This window comes from Anopheles gambiae, chromosome 2, assembly GCF_943734735.2.
Source record: "Anopheles gambiae chromosome 2, idAnoGambNW_F1_1, whole genome shotgun sequence".
Lineage (NCBI taxonomy): Eukaryota > Metazoa > Arthropoda > Insecta > Diptera > Culicidae > Anopheles > Anopheles gambiae.
The window spans coordinates 96,443,249-96,470,619 of NC_064601.1; the positions used below are offsets into that span (position 1 = coordinate 96,443,249).

The following is a 27,371-nucleotide window of genomic DNA, read 5'->3' on the forward strand; positions in this document are numbered from 1 at the left end:
GTAGCAAGAAGCGGCCTGCAAAGAGGATGTAAATATTTGCCAAAAATGCCGCCAGTTTCTTGTTGACGGCGCTGATGGGTGGCGGTGGTTTGGACGATGAGATGGCGCTTTACGGCGATGTGTGACCGACGTCCTCCGGCCAACGTCATCCCGTGAGTCACCACAGCCGCGGTGTGTTGTTGCGCGTTATTTCACACAGCTACAACCGGTGTGTGTGTGTGTGTGTGGTTGTTGTTATTGTGGCCGCGTTACTATTTGCCTGCCTCCACGCGTGCCCTCCCTGGGCCCTCGACCGGGTTGTAGTCATCGCTTGGTGGGTTTTGTTTACTCCCCGAAACGTTGCTTGTACACCGACGACGACGACGACGACGTGCCGGTCGGTAAACATGGCGCTCTCTGTAGGTGTGTATTGACACATACACACACAGAGAGAGAAAGAGGTAGTAGAGGAATGAAGGGGTGTGCGTTGGCGTCACCGGAACAGGAATTGAGGATGTCGCTCGGTTCATTCATTCATCTGCTGCACTTTGTTGCACGAATGACGTCGTTAATTCGCTGGGAAGTGTGGCCGGAGCGAAGAGATAGGTTTAAGTGAGGTACGTTATCAGAGAATTAAACTTCCGACCCAGTATAAGTATATCCCCCTCCACCCGTTTTGCAGTGCGTTCCGCCCGAAGTGTGAACAGCAAATATGTGCACAAATGTCTTCTGGTGCGAACCATTGCTTCTTCCCGATCCGGGTCGGTGACGTCTGCCGAGGAGAATCCCGCCGGTTGAGGATAATCTTGTTTGCCATCGCTATCGCATCGCGCTGCTGGGCGTGCGTGCGTGATAGTGAATTTCTCGTACGGGTTTGAGTGGAGGGAGTGGGGGGGAGGCAAACGTAGACCCGACCGCAAACAGGCATGCCGTGCCGGTGGCATCGAAGCTGTGACGAACCTTGTTGTGTTTTGTGTGTGACGTCAGCAGACAATAGGCAAACGGGATTGGCAAAACGGGTTAAATGTCCGGGAGTGTGGGATTACGCTCTTCCTGTGGGCTTGTAAACATCCCCCTCCCCCCCTTCTTATTCCCCTCTGGAGACTGATCTTTAAGTAATCTTTGAAGAAACAAAACTCCGTACGCGTAGCGAGCGTGAACGGCGTGAACTCAATCGACCCACTCCATGTATCGAAGAATGCAGAAGAAAGCAACAAACAAGCCGGCGAGGGAGGCACAAATTCGCAACAGAAAAAAAAGAACAGCAACCATAACGTCAGCAAACTGGCCACCACCGCCCTCCGCCGTTCTCCCTATTCAGAAAATGGAAACTAAACGCTGTATCATGCGCTAAAAATATCGACCACGGAGAATTAAAAATAAATACATTGATTTATTTTCGGAAACCCGAAATATCATCGTCATCGGCCGCGGTTGGAATATGGCGAGAAGGCAGGTGAACCCAGGCCTACCTTTCACCACCCCACCACCACCGTTTGGTCTGACTTGTCGTGACAGCCCGTCACCAAAACCCGTACTGTGCGCTCCAACATGGGCGAGAAGTTGACAAATGGTCTCGACAGTACATCCATAACAGGGAACGCTGACCGCATGGGGACGGGAATATGGCATCGGGTCGTGTTTTTTGTTGTTGATCTTCCTTGAATGCTGTGTGCTGTGGCCAAAACCGTCCAGCTGGGTCCGATGACGCCCAATCGGATTGAACTTAAACCCGATCACGATTGGACGACTCGGTTGGAGCAAGAACCACACCTTGCAGACTCCCGGGGACGGTGATGACTTCATGGCGGGATGGGCCATCCGCTCCCGATGCATTCCAATTCCAATTCCACTCCAGTTCACGTGTTTGGTCAGGAGTTTTTTTGTTCGGCCGCAAAATGTGCTAACTAATACGCTAATACGCGGGTGCAGCTCGGGCGGCATTCGCTTTTTGAAGTCTGAACTCGGTCATTTGGTCACTGTCAGGTTGGAGTGGCTTTTGGTAGGATTGTCTGCAAATACGGAGCAAATTCGGAATTGATCCCCATACTGTCAGCAATCATTTGCGGTGAAGGCGAATCGGGTGTGTTGCAGAGCGTGTGCTAATGTGCTAATGTGCGCACGCCCGTCTAATGCTCCGTGTCTACTTTGCGGCTCTGTGTAAGACCGGCTTTTGTGGCCAGGAGCACGGCCCTGTTACATTGTTGCGGTTTGCAGGCTTATTCAGAATTTTGAGCCACGGCACAGTCAACAGTGAAGCTTTCGCTACGGTGCAAATCGTTCGTTGGTGTGACGGAATTGTAGCGATAATTTACGAGTCGGCGTTTCGGGTTTTGATGCCTATTGTCGAACGCAGCCCCACCTTTTTTATGAATGAAGCATTGATAGTTCAGTACAAAAAAGTGCCCTCTGCCAACTCCGGTAGGAACGTCTTTGTTGATTCAAGTCTGTTTTTCTCCCTCGTTTAGGTTTGTTTATTGAATGTCCCAAGGGTTTTATTTTTTTCGAGAATAGTTAGGATGTTTTCTAATGTCTTCGTTTGCTTTTGTCTCTCTCTCCATCTCTTTCACAGCTGGATATCGGGAACCGTGCACAAACGAGGGCGAAGAGGTTAGGATCAGCATGCCGTGCTTCAAGTGTATCTGCAAGGTAAGTCTGGACAGCCGCCAGTGTTGATTTAACCATTTTCCCCCTGGATCCCTGTCCCTCGATTCGTTCCGGTTCGAGAGACAGAGAGAGAGAGGAAGAGGATTTCTCGGTAATTGCCAAAGTCAAGTGGAAAGTCCGCTGCTGCTTACATCGCATCGGGCAGGTTGTTGTTGTCCTGCTGTGCTTTTATTAGCTTAAGGACTTTCGAGCCAATCGGTGTGTGACAGGTAGAGAGAAGACAAAAAGGATTCGCCTCAGGACGGCTCAGCGGGTGGCGTTTGGGATGGGTTTTTGTTTGCTGACGCCAGCACCCGCTGGTCGGCAGGTCTCGATCAGCTTCGGCGCCAGCATCTTAATGACCGAAACCTTTCCTTCCTGTGGTCCTTCTCGCTAGGGCGTGTTCCCTTCATTCTGTTCATTTCATTGATAACTGGCAGATTCGGACGGAACAGTTATCCCATTATTACCTGAGCCGACGGACGGCGCTGAGCCGACGCTCAGCTGTGGAAACTCATCCCTCATGTGTTGAGTTGTTGATTTTTCTCCTTCCTAGAGCTTCTCCTCTATCCCAAGAAAAAAAAACTGTTTACTACTTGCACACCGCTGCAGCTGATCGAACCGATCGCAACCGAGCCCCGATCCGTTGGGCGCCATCTCCGTTTCGTTATTGTTTTCCATCCTTTTGAAATAGCGCGATGCGCTCGGGGACCCTCCACAGTGGCCACGTTCTGCGGCGAGGGCCACAGTGGCGTTGCCGCTTGTTGACAAACGCGCAGACAGAGCGGGTACACACATACGGACCACCGCGCGGAGCAGGAGCAACCGCACGGTAAATATGGGCAGCGCATGACGCGCCAGCCAGACACACACACACACACAGACCGACCGGTTCGGGGACGGTAGTGTGTTAACTTTTTCCTTTTGCCACTTGTGTCGAACAAATAACCTAAATGAAAAGCTAACAACAGAACGAACGCGTTGGGCGGTAGCACACCGATGTGGTTCCCTTCCAACGCCCCGGTTGTTGGTTGTAGGCAAACTCCCCTTCCTCCCGAGTTTTTACATTGCAGGTAGATGCAGCTTTGAGCTAGTGTGTTTCAGTGTGGACCTGTCATACGAAAGAAGAAACGGCATTTGGGCATCTCTCTGCTCGATAATATGTGTTGGAAATGTATTACAATTTAAAGAATAAATGAGAAGTAATAATAAAAGAGAGATTTGCTTGCACTTGAGATACTTGGGACAGGTTATTCTTATTGAATATTTAAAGATCCAAGATCCTTAAGTTGAAGTCTGTTGTCCAAGATCCTGAAGATGAAGTCTATCAGTACCTCAAAATCTTATTTATTCTTAACTAGTTCCTTTGGCCTAGTTTCTGAAACTGTTTCATGTTACCGGAAATTAAACTGTTCCTAAACTCTTTATGGGATTGATCTTGATCTCATTTTAGTACTGGATCCTTAACCTATACCAATCTTCGAATAGATCTCCAATCCATACCAACCCTGAAACTGAGACTGAACCAACATTGCCCTTGGATCTTGTAAATAACTCATACCAATCCTGGAACAGATCTCAAATCCTTCCCGATCTAGAAACTAATACTGAACTCATACGTCTCCCCTAGAAGTGAATCTCATTTAATATACCGTCTTTGAAACTGCTCCTAACCTTCATAGATCCGGGACATTTCCTGGAAATCATTCTAAACCCGTACCGGTTTTGGAACTTCTCTCGAAACAATTGAAACTAATATCATACACCCTAAAACCATTTTGGATGCAGTTCTGAACTAGTTGTGGATCTAGGTTCATATTTGAGATTTGATCGTCTACCCGTGTTCTTACTAAAACGGAGAGCTGCCAACTTTGCTACGGAGCAGCTCTGATCTCAAAGTGTTACATTCGGACTGCATGCAGAGATACTAAGCACACACGTTTCTCATTATAAGCGTCTCAACTCAACATTGCCAATAGGTCTAGGTACACGTTACTACGATAAGCGATTCGTCTGTGTGCCTCTTGCAAACCGATCGCTGCCTTCATTGGCCATGCATTCCAATCCAGCTCCAATGTTTACGCGCCAGTGTTCTCAGCGATGTCTTGGGAGAGATTCTTGATCGGCAATCATGCAGAAAAGATACCCCGACCCCCGACGGTAGTAACGCAAAGAGTATCAGGTCGTATGTGTGTGTGTGTGTATCCGTCCGTCGTCCGCCTTCAGTAGCGCTCTCTTGATCTTGATGCGCGGTACGACGAACGCAAGAATGTACGATCGTGCTCCGGGGGCAGCCCCAAACCTTGCCTCCCTATGTGTCGCAGGGCATCAGCATCATCAGCTGGCCCACGGTCCCAACCGGTCGAAAAGAAAAGCCAGCATCCAGATCATGTGACTAACCAACCGTGTATCGAAGGAGGTGTTCGGCCAGCTGTTTCGCCCTCCCCGTTGTGTGTGTGAGAGAGAGAGAGCGTGGGTGAGGACCGCTTGAGGTAGAGAATGTTCTTTTTATCGCTGTGTCCGCACATCGCGCCTCTTCATCGCTGGAGGGGGGGGGGGGGAGAATTAAAATCTTTGCATACATTAAAAAAAAACACACACACACACGGGCATTAGTATTCATCGGGTGGAATGTTCCGCGTGCGTGCCATGATTCCCGTCCCGTTCCGGCGATAGTTTCGCTCGCTTCCTGTGTGCGGCTGCTGGCTGCTGCTTCTCGTTAGCTCTGCCAACGCACACTGACATACACACACACACACACACACACACACACACTTCTCCTGCGCGTGTGTGTGTGTGTGTCTGGCCGGCTGGGTTTGCCGGCAGCCGCTTACGGTGAAACTCCGCACGCAAAGCCGGATTTTGCGAGGGAGCCAAAACCGTTCGGGCGGCCGGCTAGTCCAGTCCAGGTCTTACACATTGTTACTACCGACGACGAAGAAGAATGTTGCTCCACGCTATTTAGCAGATTGGGAATGTGTGTTTTTTTTTTCGTCGGCGAGCAGTGAGGGGGGGAGTAAGGGGGAAATTAAGCCGTATCGTGCGTGTTTTTCGAAGATCAAGACACGGAGACGATGTTTTGAAAAGCCGAAAAAAACGCATGGTCTGAAGAGAAAGATGTTTCTCCCTGCGTAACGTGTAGGAGACAAGGCAGCCAAAAAAAGTATAAAAAGCGTGATAGTGTCAAGGGGATAAACGCACAGCAGCAGCAACAAAAACAACAACAAAAGGAGCCAAAACATCCGCGATCCACCTGCGGGGTTTCGAGATCGCATCGGTCCCATCATCATCATCATCCGTTCACCATGTGTGTGCTCTTGAAAGAAAAAAAAAAGACGCTTCGGAGGCACAGGTGTCTCGCGGGATTTTTATTCCACACCCCCTATATTCCCTTTCTCTTACTATCCCCGTCCCTATTTCGCTAAAGCGAAGCGCGCCGGCATGCAGATGATGATCGTTTCGGATAGGTTTTATTTATTTATTTATGTTTATGCGGCTCGGAATTGTTTCGAATCACGGCTCCCCACGGGCCGCCCCCCCCCCCCCTTTCCCCCCTACATTTCCATTCTTCTGCTACCGTGTGTGTGTGTGTGTGTGCTTTTTCTGCCTGGCAACACTGGCCACCGGCAGGCAGCGACTAGGAAAATGTCATAGTCACCTCCTGCTGGCGGGTTCGAAAACAAGCGTGCGCGCGCGCGCGCTCGAAGTGATCCTATAAAGCCGATAAAGGTTTTACGATCGCTCGGGACCGTCCACTATCGTGTCGTTCGACAAGACGTGCGTCTTTCGCACGCGATTATCATACGCAGGACAGGGCACAGGGTGGCCGCGACTTTGCCACAGCGTCTAATCGAATAATCCGCAAATTGGGCGAACAACCCTCGCGAACTCGCGGTCGGGAGGATGATAATGCAATTGGCAGTCGACCGGGCGATAAAGATCAGCCATCAGAGGGGTGCTGTGCACGCTTGGAATGCGAAATAGCAGGACCTAGCGAAGGGGGAGAGAAACAACAGCAGCAACAACAGAGGGTCGCGCACGATAAGCTGGACGGGCGAATCTGCGAAACAGGTGCCTCGGCATCCCGGCGAAGAGAAAGGTTTTATGGCTGCATGCTGTGTGTGTGTGTGTGTCGCTAGTAGACGGCGAGGGCCTAACCGAAACCACCAAGAAGGGATGCACGTAGGTAGCGGGCGGCGCGGTGCGACGGTAGTGACATTAAGAGTAAGCGCAAACGAGCGTCGCAGCGGCCGCGAGCGGGACACGGCGATCGCAATGGCCACGTGCGCGACAGTGAAGAGCTGCTAGCCTCTACCCGTGCTTTCCCTCACCCTCTCTCTCTCTTTAGCTGACGACTTGACCACCCCTTTCACCTTCCCCTTTAGGTAAGGTTAACCTCCCTTCCCGGAGCGACGCTGCACATAGGTGCAAAGCAAAAAACCGGTCCATAACACCACCAAACCCCAACGCACAAGCTGGTAGGAAGGGCTGGAACCAAGCGGGGCGGCAGAGCGTAGAAGTAGAAGAAGGCAGCAAAAGAGAAACACACATAAAAATATGGCCGAGTGTTATTATACAATGAACAAGGTCGATAAAGGCCGTTCGAGCGCGCGCACACACAGACACACACTACTCCACGCTGTGCCATTCCGTTTGGGGTCGGTCGTGGTGGTTGTGTGGTGGTTGCGTATTTTTTTCCCTCTTCTCTTCTTTTCACTTCTGCAGAGGGGTGAAAACAACACCCCCCCTGGTGGGGGGGGGGAAGGCACTGGTGGCGGTGCACATGCGAAAGGCATGCAACACATTTCCCTTGCCCCCCCCTTTTGGTCGCCCGGGGATTGGGGGGACCGTCTCGCTTTCATCTTAGCAAAGCGGGCCTTCTTCCCCAATCGCACCACAGGCACACACAGGTGGCTCATCTGCAAGGTGTGTGTGTGTGTGTGTGTGTGTGTGATCAACCTTCCCCAAGATCATGCTGTGGATGAGGGATGAAATGCCGGGGGAGTTAAACTAGGCCGATTTAGACTAGCCACCGCGTGCTTATTGGGCGAACTGGATTGATAAAGATGTTGTGATTTGTAAAGGGGCTCTAAATATTTATTTTATTTTTTTGCATCCTGGCACGTGGTTTTATTTGTTTGCGTTGAGTTACTTTTGCGCTTAATGGGGCCTATGTGCGCCATTTTTCATCGCCCCCTGCTCTTCCTTTGGGTTACATATTCCACCTGATTGAGCCATGCTTGTGCCACACTCTTTCCCGTGGGGCTACATTGCTTTGCTCGTTTGCTGCGTTCTGTGCCGCTGATCTACTCCCCCTTCAGATGCCCCCTGCGATCCCTTCTGATGGTGCTGGAGAATCAAGTGATCAAGCCAATGCGGAGCGAGAATGTGGGTCATCGAATTTTCGGGTTTCCCTTACCCGTGTGCGTGTGCGGTTTTGTTTTGAATGTTGCTGTGCTTCGTTTTAATGCTTTTCGTTTTTCGTCTTGCCATACCGTGCCGTGCCGGGGCTGTGCATACTTCTGGTGCGATCGTTTCATACTAAGCGGGGTCCACCACTGATAAGGGGAAAGGGTAGCGCATTCCATTTCACTTCACTGTTGCGTTTAACTCGCGCGGCTAGTTGCCAGTTGTGGTTGATGCTGTGATTGCGTTTCTCGGTCGCCATCCCTTCACAGACGAGCTTTGAGTTTGCCATTTGTGTGTGTGTTGTTGCTTTTTATTATTTAATGTAATGAGCATAAACTTACAGAAAAAAAAACATATTTATTTGCGGTAACAAGACCATTTTTCGGGGGGCACTCCAGTCCTTGGCGTTGGTGAACGTTCACCACTCAAAAAAGGCACAATGCACAAAATCGAATGGCTGAACAATTGCTATTCATTTACATGTATTACCTCCTTCCATTTCTCCTGGCCAACGAAACACTGGTGGACCACATTTCGACTGGATGGACACTCATTCGGCGCGTCCAATCTCAGCCATGTTTGTGTTTTTCGTTGTGGGGCTTCCCTCGCCATCCTTTCCTGTCCACAGAAAAAAGGCCGGCCAAAGCTGCCCCACAAAATGTCACCTCTGGGTGAAGGAGAGGCAGCGGCACAGAACGGGGGAGATTATGCTAGGCATATGATGCATGTGTAAGCCACCGCGCTCACGTCGACGCGCAAAGCACGGCGGCCTCGAGCCCGGCCACGATCGGTCCCCCGACGTAACGATTAATGATTGACGTTGATGAATATTGTATGAAAATAAATAAATTTCGTAGAAAGTCATTTGCATATCATGATTTCCAAGCCCCAGCCCAGCTTTGGACGAGTTATGCCGTGCTGTCTCGCGCGCGCGCACACAAAACAGAGAGAGAGAGCGAATGGCTGGACTGACGGTAGGTCAGCATAAATACACAGACAACCCATACAGCCATGCACGCATATGAATAGATTGGAGATTGGGAGGGCGCAAAAAGAGTGTGTGTGTGTGTGCTTGCAAGGGCAAAATAAGCCCGCTGGAAGATGATGGAGCATCGAGCTTACCATCAATCGGTTGGCAAGATCCGGTCTCTCTTGCCTGCCGGCGATGGGACCGTTTGTCCGCTGATGTTGTGGCCTTGCCGTGGAAGATAAAGAGCGGCGGGGGAAAGTGGAGGGAGGAGGGAGAGGATAGCTAGTGAGATAGACAAGACAGATAGACGGTGTGCACACACACACACACACACACACACACAAGCAGCCATTGCAGCTGATTGGCAGACGAGCGAGAGCTGCAGCGATGCTGCAAGACGGAGGATTATTTTTAGCCAGCCACGAGCGAAACTTTCCTTTTCCTTTCCGGTGCTTCCGGTACCAGTGGTTCTCGGACTGCCTTTGGATCGATGTTTGATAGCACTGCTTCTGATAGAATGTCGATAGCGTGTTCGATAGCCGTCTGGCAAGCCTGTCTATGTCTGGTGACTTTCTGGTGGAGCTCCCAGCTTCCAGCGCCGTAGGGAGAAAGGCATTCTTGCAACGAATTTATTCCACCTCGCACGAGAGTCTGGCTGATACAGATCCCTGACGCCTCCCTGTGTGTGTGTGTGTGTGTATCGAGCAATTGTTGTAAGTCGATTATCACAACCGAGCTCATTATTAAATGGCGACGGTTTCGCACACCTTCGGTTTCGTGAAATGCCACCAGGCAGCAGCAGCAGCACCCTTTTTATAAAATTACGAGACACTTTAGCGGGCACCACTTCATTGGCACCTGTAATTTCGCGCTGTGCCGAGAACCATGCCCCAGGGTCCGCAGAGAAATGGCTCCGACCTGACATTTAAGCTTCGTCGGTCCAGACGTGTTGAGAGCTTTTGATTGCGCGTTGCACCCGCCCGCTCGCTGATGAATAGAGGTGTCTTGTTGATCGATGGGCTGGGAGGGGGGGGGGGGGGAGGAAATTCACTACACCCTACACCCTACACGAGTGGAATATGAGACGTGTGGGGGGAGGTGCTTGTGTGCCGGAAAGAATGCTACAGCAAGCAGCGAGACGACGTCAGGCGCAAACGTCTGGAGCCGCAACGCTTGAACCGTTCGCCCGCCGGCCGAGCGGTATTGTCTCGTATGGGGAGCACGTTGGGTGGGTGGGTGGGTAGTTGAGGTGAAGCCGGTGTGCAACATGCAGATGCGGGTTGCATTCGGTTGCAGCAGTGATTGCAGCGCGCTGACGGAAGCGGCATTGGCGTCACGTTTTTAGCGGTTTAGCCGATATTGCGCAGGTGTGTTGATACAGGAAGTGCGAAGTTTGCTTTGCGGTTGGTTGTATCGCTTGAAAGAATGTGCAAGAAGTAGAGTTTAGTCAACAATGTTAGAATAAAGAATAATGTGTAATAATTGAAAGTGATAAAAAGAAGAAAAAGGCAAAGTAAGCAATAACGCTTTATAAACAAAGGAATAAAAAATCACTTTCTTTAATGAATCGTAGCCAAACTAGAAGTTTAAAATGCTAGTAAATGTTAATAAATTTAATGTATCCAAAATAAACATCAATTTATGCGAAGAAACGATTTTCTTAGAAGCATTCTTGCGTTTTTTAATCTTCAAAAGAGCTCCGTGGAGACGCATGGTACATTTCATGAAACTGAAAAATAGGAAAATTCCACTTCATTTTGTCATTTTAAATTCCCATCAAGAGACTAGTAAACCTTCATTGGTCAAGAATTTTCCTGGAATTTCCTGAAAAACGACTCAACCACTTGCGAAAAGCTCCACCAGGACCACCATTCTATTGACAGTCTTAAAACTGTAATTCTAGAAATTGATCACAAGGAGGCTCGATTTTCCCCGAAGGACACACTGTGACCGAACGGAGTACTTCACCCCCGGGCGAGCTGGACATGTCGGAAGTGTACGGGTTTTTCGGTGCATAAATCATCGGGCAAACCCCATCTGGGTCACTGCTCACTGCCCAGGCGCATCGAATCGAAACGGACGGGGCTGTTGCGCGATGCCCCTGTATGGGGCCTCGAAATGCCGGTTGCCGGATGCAACATGCACTGCGTCATAAAGTGGTGGCCCGAAGAAACGGGGCAAACCCATCCACCATCCAGGACACAGTAAAGTTCTTGTGCACGCTTGTGCTCCATTGCCACTGGGGCAGAGCGGTGCGTGCGTTCCCGTGCAGAGTTGGCACCGAAGTGGCACAGACAAACTCTCCCTCTCCCCATCGAAGGACAAAAGGCTGCGCTCCCGAAGGCTGCGCATTTCCGGGTAAAATTTAAATCCATTTTACAGCACATAAATATCGCCCGTCTTCTTCGCGTATTAGGGCTGTGGCCGAAGTGGGAGAAGGATAAGAAGCAAAAAATGGTTCCACCGAAAGCACTTTACCCTCGTCCCGGGGGTTTGGTCCTGCTGGTTTTTCCAAGAACATAACACTTAGCATTAGTGCACTCGTAGTTTAGCCCGAGCTTCCGGTGGAGCTTCTTGGTAGGGCGGGAAAAACTGTGGACCAGCAAAGGACGAGCTGGGTGGATTCCTTTTATCGAGAATTCGTAGTTTAAGTGATCTCGCTGGCTGTAGTGGGAATGAAGTTTTGCTGGAAAAAGAAACACACACACAAACACACACAAATCGAATCTGTATCGTGTGTTTGCTTCTTCCATAGAATATTTACGACAACATTAAACGTATTTATTGTAGCACTGGCGTTATGGCGCTCGTGTATTTGGTCCCGTGTCCTTCTCAGAAAAAAAAGCGGGCAAAGCGATTCGCCCCACCAGCAGCAGCTCTTTCTCGTCTAACAAGGTTAGGCGACAGGGTGACAGCAATAACAACAACAACAGCAGCAGTGAGCAAAATAAACGACAAACTTCTCTCGGTGGCCCAGTGCGGTGAAATATTGCCGATTTTAATATGCCATTACAACCGCCGCTAGATTAATATCGGTTTTGCGCTAGCAGGCAATTGAATAGCAAATCGACAAATGTCGCTTTCAATCAATGGGACAAACGTTCGACAGCAAAATGAATAATTCCATTCCATTCCACACCATGGCTCAGCTGCCCCGTACCGTACCGCTTTGCTGCGGCCCCCCCTTCGGTCTGTGCTGTGTACGATGCAGCACCACACGCTTGCACCGTGCACGGACGTGGGGCCTGCTGCAATGTTGCATTTGATTGCCCGCAGATGAGTTACGTGAGCGAGGTGTATAATTTGTAACCTCTTCTTCTTCTTATTCTTCTTCTTCCTCTTCTTCTATTTATTCTTCTTCGCGAGCGTGCGTTTGTAGGGTGCACTCTCCCGGGGGCGCGCGCTCGCGCGGTGCTTTCGGTAGTCAGTTTCGAGGAACGTGCGGGCAATTAACATATTTAATTCCACGGATGTCAATCAAAGCACCGATGGAATGTGTGTGCGTGCGTGCATGTGTGTGTGTTTGTTCGGGTGATTACTGGATGAGCGGGAATTGCTTGAACGCGGGCTGCAGTGAAGTGCATCGGGCACTCAGGCCACTCTATCGTTAATGGCTACTTTATAGAAATTAGTTTGACAGGACATGAACAAGTTGAGGTTTGGGCGGGAGGGGGTTGGTCAGGGGTTCGTAGCAACTGCAGAAAATGATTTATCATTTGTAAAGGTGTTTGCTGTTAGGTGCTGATAAATGCAAAGTAGTAGAATAATTTAAAAGATTTAATTTAATTTTTTAAATCCTAATCGGATTAACAAGAAAACTTGTATCTTTTTAAGGGATGAAGCAAAACAAAGGATGAACATATGAAAATATCTTTTTTTTAAATATAAACAATCAGTTAAAACTAATAACTGGTCTCAACATTTTGAAATATATTGACAAACAAGTAAGAAACATACTGACAAAGAAACATGTAATATCAGTTGATGTAAACATCATCAAAATTACACAACCGAAAAACAAATCTAATTAAGGGGAGTTTCACGATACTAGCTAGACTTTTTTTATATAGAGTTTGACAGTTGGTGGCTCCAATCATGTCAACACTGTCATGCAAAACCAGACACGAAATTAGCTACAAATTTGAACAAATTGTAAACAAACATCAATTTGCCCAAGGTGAAATAAACAGATCCGGTGGTGAAAAAGCTCCTTTGGAGGTCATCATATCAGATTTTCATCATTTTAAAATCGGTTTCATATCAGTTTTCAGTTTTTCATCATTTTAAAATCGTTAACCACACTGTTCCGTAATCGAAACATAGCAAATAGTAAATAATTCTTGGTTACAAGGAATTTATTATATTTTTATTGATTTCATTGGAAAGTTGAATTAAATTAACGAAATAGTTTTTGAATTTTTCGTGACATCTAAAACACATCTAAAGTCTAAAATAAAGCTGATAGGAATACTAAGTTCATTTAAACCATTTCGATCAGGATAGCTCATACAAAATCAAATGTACATAAATGTTTTACGTACACAATTTTTTGTCATGAGTTCAAGCCTCGAATGGACCTCCATACATAGGACTGACTATCCTGCTATGTGTAAGTAAGTCACTGAAAGTCAGCCCCTAGTGACCCTAGTTAGTGGTTCAGGCAGAACTTGACCGACAACTGTTGTTGTCCCAAAGAAGAAGAAGAAGATACATATTTCTACAAGAACAGGTTGAAATGGTTTGAATCGATATTTTTAAATTTATTAAAAGTACTTTAACCCACTTCGCATAGAAAAAAAAATAAACAAAACGATTTTTAAATGCATCTTTGTTTGTAAAGAAACGATGGTGAAATTCAATATGACGGAACGTATTTGTCAAATGGATACACCCTAGAAGATGAATATTGTTCCACTGCTAGCAGAATCAAAACGGGTGTAAATTAGATAATTTATATATTTTCGATACAAAGTGCATCAATTGAATACGAAATTGAATGATTTTTTTTTCAATCAAAATATTTCCTCCCACTGCCAGTTGAATGAAGCACCACCGCTTTGCAAATTACCCAGTACACGTCTGCTTATGCACTGGCAACGGCAGCAGCAACACATCACCGACCGCTGCCGTGTGTGTGAGTGTGTGTGTGTGTTTATTGTGTGGTGCATTACTAACACGTCCCCGAGCCAATTATGGGTTTCCCTTTCGAATTGTGTATTGTGTTCGCGTATTAGTCTCACGGCTTGGCGCCACCACCCGCGCACAAACGGATGGTGCTCTCAGGGGTGGAAATGGATGGGGGGGGAGAAAATGGCCGTTCAACGAGCGTGTATTTAACGGGCCTGTGCTAGAACCTCGCGCCGCGATTGTTTTATCCAACCAGTAGGTGGGAAGGGAAAAGGGCAACCAGCAGGTCCATTTTTTACCCCTTGCCAGCCGATGTTGAGTTTGACCGAGTGTTCCATTACCACCACGGCGTGATAGCATTGGAATGATCGGCCTGTCTATCTCTACCTCCCTCCACGCACCACCCTTCCTTGTCACTAATCTACCCGCTCGGTGTTTAGTTTTAGTTTTGTCCCGTCTCTGCGCGCATTTTTTCCCCGCTCCACTCTTTGCCTTCACCACTCCACTATCCGACCCGGCCCGTAATGAGATGGCAAAGATAGCAATGGATAGCACAGGCGTGAGTGAGTGGGACAGGGCTGGGGAAGGATGAAGGGAGGGGGGGGGGGGGGTAAGTACTTACACCCCCGTTTCCCCCACCGGGGAACCCGATATATGATCTGCATTGGAATGACGCTAATGTACAGTTTCCGCGCCAAACGGCGACGACACGATTAGTTTCGCACGGTAGCACCCGCGTTAATCGCAAAGCCCGGCGTCAAATATGTGCCTCTGTATGTGTGAGTGTGTGTGTGCGAAGTGTGTTTGTGTGTGTACAGGGAAAATGGAAGAAGGGTTTGCCAAACCCCCATTCGTTCTCGGGGCCCCATTTGATCCGAGCTGGTGGCCTGTCTGTCGGTGTCAGGCTCGTCACCCCTACCTACACACACCCTAACCCGCCACCAAGGCAGGGCGACCGGTGACTATGGTGCCGGTAGTGACGACGAACTTGGCTCTTGGCACATTGACGACGACAGCGACGACGACGGCGACGACGATGAAAACGTTGATAATATTATTAATGGGCGCGATATCGAACGGTCGATCATGCGTTTTCTAGGAGCGGTTTGTGGTTTAAAAAAAAAGGGACTGCATTACCATCCCCCACCCCCTTCTCTCTCTCTCTCTCTCTCTCCACCTTCGATGCTGTTGGCGATAATGATAATGATGATGTTATTGATGCCGACCCAATGATCGTCATCCTGTTGCGGAGTTGTCGGCGCTGCTGCTGCCGCCGCTGCTGCTGCTGATGATGATATACATGTACGATTAAGCGCAGCTTAAAGTGACGGCTTAATAGGTACCACCCGTTGGCCGCACATCACCTCCCCCCCCCTCCCCTTCTCTGCTGCGATTCAGGCGCCGTGGCGTTCCCTCGATCGTTTCTTCCGAAGTGGATTAGATTCACGCTGTACAGGGGAACCCGGGGTTTCGCCATTTCGGACTGCATTAAGACTGCATAGTAGTGTGCACGGATGGGGAATCGTTGCAGCTTGCAACAACACACAGGGGTTCATAAAGATTGTGTTGTTTGTAATTAAAATCGCTCGTAATTGCTCCTACCGGTAAGTAATCATAACGTGGGTAGCAGTCGCCACCGCCGCCGGCAGGCTACTTTGTGAAGCACATCATACACAGTCTCTCGGCACAAACAGAAGTAAAAATGTTGTAATATAAATTACTAAACACACCCGATCGTGCGAAGGTGTGCGCGAGGCTGGCGCTGTTTAGGATTCACATAAATTTTGCAATTACACACACACACAAAACACTTGATCATGATCATCATGGTGCGGCAACACCATCGTTGGCCTGAACCGTCCAAGATCCGTCGGATCGATAATGCGCGTTTGTTGTGGTGATTAGAGGGAAATTAAGCTGTGTTTCATGGGCGAAAGCGAATGTTTAGTCAACAAAAGTCGCATTTGATGGATTTATGGAGCATTGGAGTTTGGTTAATAGCAATGCACTGCACTAGCAGTGCACAGTTCCGTTCGCTGTCTTCCACGTGCTGCATGGTTGCCCCTTTTTTATCTACAATGTACACATGCCTGCATCGTTTCATGCCTTTCGACCCATCGCACGCCTGCAAAACGACGTCATGATAACGCACCACACTACCGGCGGCGGCCAGCAAAAATGGCGCCATCCCGTTTTGTGTCGCACATTTGCGAGGGTGGCTTGGTTTGTTCTTTTCTTCTGAAAGGCAAAGCATATAGTAAGGCCTTCTCAACCACCCCCCGGTTAACGACGGGTCAAGTTTAAATGCTTAACTGGATCGGACCGGACGCTTATCAGTGCTAAAAAGGGAGTAGAAGAACTTTATGCGTCCAGCAAACAAAACCAAAGAAACTTCCGATTGCAGATTGGCGCGGTGGATGGTGTGTTGTGCGTTTGGATAAGCTTTTGCTGTGTGGCACGTTCCGCCGTTTGGACTGCCACTTTATGGTTCATTATCACTCAGCACAAAAGGCCAAGAACATTCACAATACGGCCGGATCGGGGCTGTAGAAGAAAAATTAATCGAAAAACCTTGAAATTGATGCTTCTCAGAGTACGGTAGTCTTCCTACTTCTTGCTCCCCATTTTTGTGTCTGGATGGTGTCCGTTCGGTTTTAATGCGCTCCTCCATATTATAGCCGTGGGAGCGATAGGGTACGAGCGAGCCCTCGAAAGGATTGTGATTTAGGCAGAGAAATTGCACGTGCTGGGAATACGAACGGAGGATAGGAGCGAAATAAAACAAAACATCTATTCCAATATCATCCCTCCCCACACTTTGCCCTGGACTTTGTCCGTTCTGCACGATTAAAGACGAACTCAAGTTGGGCTCAGTGAAGTAGAAATAATAGAAAAATAGCCAAAAAAAGGGGGTGAAGAGCAGATCGGGCAGCAAAGTGGAGGGAAAGAGAATATTCTAATGCAAAACAATAATGCCTTCGGGCAGAACGAGATTTTATGTCGCGAAGCGTACGAAGCGGTTATGCTAGCCTTCATAACAGTCCTAGCGGCGGCGGCGGCGGTGGCCAGTTGGTCCGGCAAGTGTTTCGCAATTACGGATGCGGCAATGCGTGCGGAATGACAATGCGGGCGTGTGTGGGAGAGGCCAGTGTTGGTTGCCTTTTATTGCCCCCGTAAGAGCAAAGTCTTTTGAGCTTTGCCGCCTGCCGAATCGAAGCGAAGCGGACACGACACAGTGAAGGACAAAAGTTGGAGCAGGAGCTTTTGAAACGTTGGCTTAATTTTGGGAAAGATGTTCTTGCTTGCTTCAATTAAATCGAGACAAAAGATACAATTTAATGACGCGTAATAGCATTTTAAATGTTATTCAAAAATTTGAACAATAAAACTGGTTTGCAAAGTAATGCCATGAAACCAATGAAACTGTCAACAGTCGCCTGTGTTCGTTTGTAGTCCTTCTGGCAAAGATTGGCAAAAGTTCGGAGCAGTTTGCGGGCCACATCTGGGCTAATGCTCACTGACCTGGGAAGCAGTAAAATAATCATAAAGCAGCAAGTTCAATCAAACATTCACAGCTTAAAGCTCGCTGATGTGGAAATATCGCAATCGCAGGGCACGAAAAGTGTCGAATTGTGTGTGTGTTTTTGTTCACCGGAAGGCTACAAACAGTGGATTCGATTTGGTGATGCAAATGAATTCAAAACTTTTTAACATCGAGCATTAAATGGATTCAAATTTTAGAGTAACTTTGCATGCTCCCAACAATCGATGAGAAAGACGTGAAGCCCTATTAGCTGTTAGATACACGAACGCTTCTGTGACCTAGTAACTTCCTTAAGTATGAGCAGGAATAGCAAACCTTTCAACGTACCGTACCGCTGCTGTAACCGTAGAAAGGGATGATTTACGGACTCGCTACACATGACCACGTCCAATTGATTATACTGCAGCACTGTCAGTGAGTTTCGATCCGGACGGAAGCTGTCACAGAATTGGAGGGGTTGAAAGCAAAACGGATAATCTTGCGAGATAAACCTCGTGTATGTGCCCGCAAAAGGGGGGATAGTACGGCTTGAAAGTGTGCCAGTCGTTCTTACGGGGAAAAATGCACATTCCACATGAAAGCATGCGGCCCTAGGAGCCAGTAGTTGGCAGCAGGAGTCCAATTTCGCTACCGGAATACTCGGACTGGCTCAGTGCCTCTCCAGCCATGCGATGCAATGTGGCAGTAATGGTAGTACAGGGAGGCGACGCATCGTCATGGTGATGCGCTTTATTACTGCAAGCTGTCGCCAGCAATAAAAGAGTTTTGCAAATGCGCTTGGAGCGCGGCAGTGAAAGGAACATATCTTTTATAGTACTTAGATTCTTGTAAGCACGCGAAAAAGCAAACAAATCATTATAAGACAATATGACAGCAAATTTTCATTCCTTTCTTTCGCAATTTTTGTTTCTTCCCCTTAAACGCAGAACGGCTTCGTGGAGTGTGAGCAGGAAAGCTGCCCGGCGGTGGACGATTGCTACATCTACAAAAAGAAAGGTCCGGACGAATGCTGCGACAAGTGTATCGGTAAGTTAGCTCTCCATGGGGCAATCTAGAGACAAACGCAAAAAAACCCATAAAATTCGCTAACACCCTTTCTTGGCGTTTTCGGCTCTTGCTCTTCCTTCAAACGACAGGATGTTTATACCAGGGCCGACACATCGACAGCGGTACCGAGTGGACCGATCCGGACGATCCCTGCATGCACTACAAATGCGTTTCCGGTGTGGTAACGCGCTCGGAGATGAAATGTTACGCACCGTGCTCCGATCCAAGTCCACCGCGCAAAGGCCAGTGCTGTCCGACCTGTTTAGGTGAGTTGCAGAAATTTCCTGCCAGAACATCATATTTTCGCTCTGTGTGTGTGTGTGTGTGTGCGTTCCCGGCCTAGAAGGTCAGGAGCGTTCGTTCCTGCTGGGTGGTCTAGTGTGCGCTCATTATCACGTCGGCTGCCCAAATGCACCGGAAAAGTGAGGCAGGGGGGGGGGGGGGGCTTCGGGGTTGCTCGGTAGGGGTCATTACGCTCATCGATTAGCTCGGCGTGCTGGTCGCCGCGTAAAGATCTTGCTGATGGACGGATCACTCTGGCGGAAGGGCCCCAGGGGAATGTCCCGCTGGGGGTGAGAATGGATAATAAGCATAACACAAGCGCCACCAGAATGGGAATAGTTTCTTCATGTTCTTCGATGCTGTCAGTGACGATGCTGGGGAAGAACGGAGTTTGGGAGAAAGGCGTAGATAACTAGATAAAGCGTAAAAGCATCAATAAAACCAAAACCGTGGAGTGGAATTTTGTTCTTCTTAATCTAGAACAAGCTAGAAACACCTGGAGAAGTAGGAAAGCGGAGGACGCTCGAAAAGACACTCTAAATCCCTTTTCTAGGCTGTGTCTTCTTTGGGACGAAGTTCTGGAATGTTTTGATGGGAGAAGAGGGCAAAGCTTTCCAAATCCTTGGTCCCGAGTCACGAGTCGATGATTTATTAACCAATCTGCTCTAATCAGCCGCTCTCTGCCTCCCGTTCTCTGGTGTCCCCGAGTGAGCCTCCGAAACGACCTCCGAGAGGCGCAGGAAGATCCCATGGAGACCCGCGTTTGATGATTGATGTCCGCGAGCCGGCCGGCCGGTCGGTTGGTCGGTTTACCTTTTAAAAGAAGGTATTTCGATGGCATTTGGCCGAACCATCGTTATCTGCTACGAGAACTGCGCGAGAGCTTTCGATTTTATGACCACGCAGCTTGCGGGACTTGCCATGGGAAAGTCTGTCGACCCGGTGGGGGGGTCGAAGAAGATTTATGAAGTAGCGAGCGCGATCGCACGCCCCAGTTGCTCGCCGACCTACTCCTACAGTTTGGCAGGGTCGGCAGAAATTAGCAAACAAACCGCTCCGCGCACGCTTGAACGCCGCTGGTGATGAGTGTTGCCAGTTACCGGTCTCCCCTAAGGGTCACACAGCACACACTCAGTGCTAAGCAGCAACTTCCGCAGCAAACGGTATCGCGCCTTTAGCGGGCAAACCACCGCTTCGTTCGCTCGCTGCAACAGTTTGTATGGCGTTTGTTGTTTTTATGTTGATAATTTTTCGATTTGAACCTGGCGCGCGCTGGGTGGTCCAGCAGCCGTTGGCGCATTGTTTTCAAACTGTGCGCGGCTCATCAACGCCACCGTTGCTGGCCGGGCTCTCTATCGCCTGCAATGAGGTGATGATTAAGCGACTGGAGGGAATGGCAATAAAAAAAACTGTAGAGAAAGAGAGAACAAATCACGCGCATCATCTCGCGCCGGTTAGCCCCGCGTGACAGCTGAAGGCCTTTCTCCGTTCCTGCGAGCTGACAGCACGACGGAAAGCACGTGCTTGGTGGTGGTGGTGGGGTCAGTGCTGCTTACGCACATGATGAGATGAGCGATCGGGCGATTTGCCATTACCTTGGAGCGTTGTTTCCTATAAAGAAGTTACATTGAAAGGGAACTCTTTCTTTACAAAAGAAATTTGTAACATTTTGCATTAGCAGCTTTGTAATAATGTTTCCCGCAAGTGTAGCTTCAATAAATTCAATACCTGTCCAGCGATAAATTAACGGTTGCAGTGCTACAGCAAGATCAATGCAAGATGTAATCTCTGTAGCCTCTCCTCGCTCTCGCTGTGTGCCGCTTAAGACCGCGGAATAAATTGTGAACTTTACCACCTTGGTCTTGGTCGCGAACGGAACGATCACAACCGTGCTGACCATGCTGGCCGATAAGATCGAAATGCAAAACCTTTGGCGTACAAAACGCGCGCGCGTGTGTGCGAGAGTAATCCATATAATGCGGTAATTTATTGCTTCGTTGAAGAGTGCCCATTACACGACGGACTATAAATTAAAATAATAAAAAAAAAACTCCCCACAACACACCGTTCTATTACACACCTCGATCTTGGAGACGCGATCGGCAGGGGTGTCTCTTCAGGGTGTGCGCGCCCAGCAGATAATTATTCCCGCTCGCACTTGTTCGAAGAAGTAATTATCCACACTTACTATGCTAATCGCAACGCGGTCGGAGCAAAACGGTCGGAGCACAGGGTGTAGAATATGTTTTATTTGATCACTCTGCTCGGCCTAAGTTGGCTGGAGGTGAGCAAGAGATCGATTTGTGATAAATTAAATCAACACCTTTTCCGAACGCCTGCGCGGGAGAGACGCTGCTCCGGTGATGGCGGAGAGAAGAGGACATGAACTTCGGATCGATCGAGTTCGCCGCTTGCAACGTTCGTCGATCGTTAAGTGTTTTGCTCGTTGATCGTTTGGTGATATCTCATTGGATTCCCTCTCTAGGACATCCCGAGCTGAAAGGATATTGATTATTTCCTCGGTTCTTGTCAGAGAGTTCTTAGCCTGCCTTCGCAGCGCCCTCTAACCCGCAGCAGCAGCACGTCTTCCCATTGCTGTAAATTTTTATCGCAATCACCAATTGGACCTCGGGTAAGGCTTCTTCGAAGCCTCAAACTCGTTCGCGCGCTCCTCGATGACCAGCCGCAACCATTAACAAACCGTCCCCCAACCCGTGCGTGGAGTTCCTTACCCCCCCAGGTTGGGATGTATTAGGTCGGTGCGCGCGGGCAATAAGATGGTAAAATTTACGATAGCGCTCCGCTGCCTTTGAGATCGCGCTATAAAAATGTCGTATTTACATAAGAAATATCTTTCTGCGATAAAATATTTCCTATCGCGAACTGTACAGGGCGAATAGGGGGGTGGGGTTCGGCGCGCATGGTAATCTCCGTTGGTTTCGTGCGTACGGCGGCGTTGGGTTGGTTGGTTGCGATCGGTTTGCTTCTTCGCTTCTTGTTTCATTTCTTCATTTTTGACGGTTTTGCGCTTGGCAGCAGTTGTTCACACTTTCACCCTGGCACTGTTGGGGCCCACCCAAGAAAAGTGCGTGACAATCTCGTGCGACAATCCCTTAAGATGATTCTTCCCTCTTCTTCAGTGTCGATTCACCAGGCTCTCTGATTCTGATAGTTCTTTGTGTGGCGGTGTGTGGCGTTGTTGTAAATGAATAAGGTTGGCGAGAGTAGGTTTGATAGTGTGTCAGCATTGCGGGTTAGTTATCGCGTATGCGGTTGTTAGATAAATGTCTGTCTTTGAAGATCTGCGTGGGTTGGTACAGGGCGACCCTAAAGTGGTCCTGCACACACTGACGCACGCAATAAAACGAATACCCCTAGAAACGGTCTGCAAACGTCAAGCTTTCTTCCTCATCGCGTGTTCGTGCAATGACAAGTGTCTTGTCTAGTGATGATCACGCTATATTGCTAATAGCTATGGTAGGAACAGGGATGAAAAAAAGCCACGAAACTCAGAACCTTCAGCGGAATGGCAAACCGCTTTCGATGGGGTTAACAATTGCTGACCCTGCGAAATGTCACGCCACACAGGCCGCGATTCGCAAGATCACACACGACTCGGTCCGGGGGTAAAATATAGCAATAAAAACACACACACACGCACACACGCACACAACCAATTCCTCGTGGCTTCCAATTTGTCAACGCGTTTGTCTAGCAACACAAAAACGACACCAATGGGTGAAGAGCAGGAAGAAAACCAACGCGTCTACAAAAGCGCCTTCGCCTTTGACAGACACGGACGCGCCCGTTACGACCGTGAATTTCATAAAACACGCGCCCCGTCCTTCACCGAACGAAATTGATTCATCAATTCATTTCTGGAGGCTCTGGAAGCTTGAGCTTTTCGGTGCGGTACACCCGAAATTGAGATAGAACCTTGCGGCGTTTCATGTTGGTTCAGTGTTGAACTGTTCCGCTTCTCCAACCTTCGAGACCTCAATTTGTCTTCTGCCAGCGCGGGATCGCGGGTGCGGCTCCGGCCCAAGAAGAAGCAGTTCTTCCCATCATCATGTCAACGATGGCCACCCGTTTTCTGTTGGGAGCAGCTAGGAGCCTACCCGATCTTCTACCCAAGAATCTCCAAGGGTGTGTTCTACGCCCCCTGGGTTATCATTAATTTTCGTTTGATTGTATCGCTGCCCGAATGTTGGGGTCTCCCGGATCGCCGATACCTGCAACTGCTAGATCTTACGTTGTCTTCATCTCTTTCGGTATCTCAATTTCTAGTGTTTCTTTATCTTGCTGCCTACCTCCCCGTTTGCGCCTCGGGCTTTGTCAAGCTGTCAGGCTAATTTGACTATGATTGGTGCTGCGCGTGTGTTCTTGCCCGGGCGCTCGGACATTCCAACAAGCAGCAGGGACCTCCCGTTGGCGAGCGGCGAGATGTCCGATACCTGGAATCTATCCAGGGTCTAGTGAAAAAACAAACGATGCAAGCTTTTGTTGCACCGAACGAACGGGAGATCATGGAGAATTCCATTCGAACTTCTAACTTCCCCCGTCCCGGGAATAGTTTAGTTCGGCCCCATTCTCCAGCGGGCTGTGAAATGAATGGTTCGCTGCGCCTGCTCTACAAATCGTTCCTCGACAGCATCTTCCGTTTTCTCGGAATTGATTTTTATCTCCCGAGCGAGATCTTAATTATATGCTTAATCTATAATTAACAAGCGCATTAATATACGATTCGGGGTCCGGCCGCGCATGCCGTCCGAGCTTGTGTGTCGAGGGCCTAGGCCTTTTTCAAGTTCCGTTCTCTTGCCCACCGCGTTGCACAATCGTTGTTGATCCCCATTTGCTTCCCCTTCATCTCCAGGGACTGGAACGTTGAAACAACAAAAGGACATACACCGAGACACTCTGACCGGAGCAGCGGGATAGATTCCTCATAAATGTTTGACATTTATTTATCGATTTATTTACTGTCGACAGCCGGACGGACACGGGTGATCTGCAATATTAATCGATTTCGGGGTCGGGTTTTCAACGCACCCTCTCCGATCGGGACAGCCCCGTTGATAGATTCGTGACAAACGGGGGAGGCTGGTTTTTTTCTTCTGTTGCTGTTGTGCGCAGCATGGGAGAATGCTTTGTTCGAGAATAGACAAAACGTTCCGCAAGTCGCTTGATGATTCAATCTAATCGCGCAACTGCGCCTTAGTGCTTTGTGCTTCCAGCAGCGTACAAACAACAAACACACAGTACGCTTGATTTATCACTTAACATTTCGCGTCTGACAGATAGAAATGAAATGCTGTGCTTTGGGTAAAGGGGGAAAGCAACATGGCGCATGGATTTGTCTTGCCATTTCTACGCGACCGTGTGCCCCCTACGATCAACCAGTGATCACATCGATATTGAGATATTGTTAGAGAGTGTGCCCAAAAGCATCGTGGATGGAAAGCAAAACAGCAACAATCACACAAACACGCAAACGATCGCTTAAAAATGTCAGCGGAGGAGCGTGGAGTGTTTAGAAACGAGGTGTGATGAATTTGTGCGACCTTGGCGGCTCGTACGGAATTCCGCACGCTAATTTATGCGCACCACTCTGCGGCTGGGGTGGGGATAGCCCATCTGGGGCCCGATGGTGCTGGGTTGGGGATGGGGTGGAGTAAGAGGTGTGGGAAAAACAAAACTCTGTTAAATCCGGAATTCCGATACTGGCGTGTAATAAACACCTAGGGACAAATATGGAAATCATCATGATTTTATTTGTGTGTGTGTGTGTGCCAATAGCCTTCGCCTTTTTGGCACGATATTACCTAATGCTAGTTTATGTGGCTGTTAAACGATGTCTTTTTTTGTGGCTACACTTTAGCCAGGTTGCAGTAATTCCACGCGATGTTGCTCCGAGGCTGCTCCAACTCGGAATGTGATGGAGATGAGAAGTTCCTTGTGCATGCATTGCTCTTTTTTGGCTTTTGCTCGTTCCCTCTATTGCATATTTTCCCCATTTTCTCATCGTTACTTTGCCGGAGGGGCGGTCCCAATTCCCGGGCTCTTGATTTTAATTGAAATAAACGCACCGAACATAATTGGATCATAACTACCAATAAGTGAGCTACAGCTTCTGCTGCTGTTGATTGAAAGCAGCCACCATCATCGCGATTCGCGTAATGATGATGAGAATGATGAGCATGATTTGTTTGATTTCTCCCCCCTCCCCCTCCGGTCTCCCGGCCCTCACTGTACTCCACAGCAAGAACAACCACGAGGGGAAGATGTTCTTCCCGATGGAACAAAATAAGGATCTGATTAATGCAATCGACAAGATGGACAAGGCGAGCGACGGCGGGGTACGGCGCGCACCGAAAGCAAATAAACACGCACACGCACCATGTAATAATCGACGTGAAGCGGTGAAATCAGAGGCAAATCAGCGAAGAGAGGCTGAGGTATGATTATGAGCTCCGGGGCATGGGCCTCTCTCCGGTCCCATATCCTTCAAGTCATCCTGGGCGGTCCGAAATTGGCTGCGCGGTCGGTCCGTTTGTTTGCTTTGGGCCGTTCTTTTGTGGTTCCTCTTTAGATCATTATGTGCTTCTTTTTTTTTTTTGTTTGGTTTTGTTTTGGGAAGGAGCCCACCGGTGGTCAGCTCGGCAATCCGTCATGTTGGGTCGTGTGCAGATGAAAACATTAAAAGGCCATTCTTGGCGTCCCGCGTGTCCAATGGGTTTTGCCGCTCGGATGCTGTAGTGCGGAAAGTATTTTAACATTTTTGCATCGATGTGTCCGAAGTTCCTTTTCGGGCCTGTCCATCCTCCTCGATGACTATTGAGGAGATTGAGATACCAGATTGTAAGGGAAGCAGCGGTCGGGTTGACCTGCATGAACCACGCGATTGGTCGCGAGGGATGTTGGGGCAATCGGTTTCGTTTTGCGGGTTTTTTTTTTTGAAAGACAACACGTTTGAGCGTATCCTGCACAAACAAGACAAACACAACCACTGTTCGGGTTGATTTAGGAAACAGTCTCGAGGATTGGCAAATCCTCAATGGAGCAGCAGCTGCTGCTGTCGTTTGCTGTATGCTCCATCTACCCGCAAGGGACACCGCTCAGCGACAACGCTAACCCACAATTATTGCTCATTTTGGCAAATAGAAATGTTAATAATAAACCGATCGGGCAAATCCAAACCACCAAGGGCTTATCTTGCATGGAAACGAACCATTTTTTTGGCTGAGCTTTTGCCTCTCTTTCCGTCCCGTATTCGACCGGACCGCATACCGGAACGAAGACGCTTTTTGTTGGGATCTTTTTTCGACTGTTTTGTTTCGTCCAACCTGTGCGTCCCGTGTGTCGGATGCCCTTTTCGGGCCGAGAGCGGGAGTCTAACGCGCTACGAATCGATTTTATGGTTGCTGTCCGACTGCCGACCTGCTTGTTACGACAAGCGGGTGCGTCGGTCGGTTGGCGGTCCCGATGCAGGATGAATCATGCGTCATTCGTTGGGCGGACAACGAACAGCGGGGTGAAGTGATTGTTTGATTATGGAGAAAATTATGGGAGTCGTAAAACAAATGCACATGGTTGGCGCTTAGAAGCGGAAGACGCAGAGAAAGGGGGCATTCTCAAGCAGGGTCGTACGTTCTGGGCTGCTGCGGCAAGATGAGAGCCCTGAGCGGACGGTCGGTGTGGTCTTAAGTGGCAGTGTTCGAATGAGCGGCTTTGGACGACCCGCTGAAGAAGTCATTAACTAATTTCGATTGTATCTTCGGTGAGGCATTTGTGGTGCGGTTTTGGTAAATTATAAGGAGAGGAATGCTTCAACGCGAACAGACAGGAGTTTTTCTTTAGCGTTTGGTTATGGTTTTATTTGATTTGTTGGTTGGTTGGATTTGTTGGTTTAAAAGATTTTTTTTGTGATATTTCTTAAGCATCTGTCTTTATTGCAACAAGTTTTGCATAATTTCATGATTGCAGCCTCAGTCGATGACTTTTAATCTTTTCAATGTATTGTTGCTCTCTTTTCTTTACTATTTTTAAACTTGATTTTTTTTTTTAAATGACATTCAATATCTTATCTCAAATCATATTTTGTTCAAATTTTCGTTGATGTTTTGGTAAGTTTTTGTTTAAAAAATCAGCAGGAAATACAATTACTAATTTTAATGAAATGTTGATGACTTGTGAAGTAGTAAAACGTTCCTTTTTATTGATAAACGTTCAAATTCATAAGGAAACTTAAAAAAATAAAATTGAAATAATAAGATTTGAAATTTATGTAAATTTTTGGTGGTAAAACATGCTCTTATTAGTGAAATATAAATAACCTTTTACAATATAGAAGGACTTTATAGGACAAAA

The 27,371-nt window shown here is 48.4% G+C and overlaps 1 protein-coding gene across 4 annotated transcripts in view; it reads left to right on the top strand.

Annotated features, from left to right (window-relative positions):
• The window catches only part of LOC1276836 (BMP-binding endothelial regulator protein), a 78,642-nt gene that overhangs the window by 34,917 nt on the left and 16,354 nt on the right, over positions 1 to 27,371 (top strand). For all 4 annotated transcript variants that reach the window (XM_061648840.1, XM_061648841.1, XM_061648839.1 and 1 more), the window contains 3 exons: positions 2,552 to 2,628; positions 18,602 to 18,701; positions 18,812 to 18,988. In XM_061648840.1, coding sequence (XP_061504824.1) covers positions 2,552 to 2,628; positions 18,602 to 18,701; positions 18,812 to 18,988 — 354 coding nt within the window. The remainder of the gene's footprint in view (positions 1 to 2,551; positions 2,629 to 18,601; positions 18,702 to 18,811; positions 18,989 to 27,371) is intronic.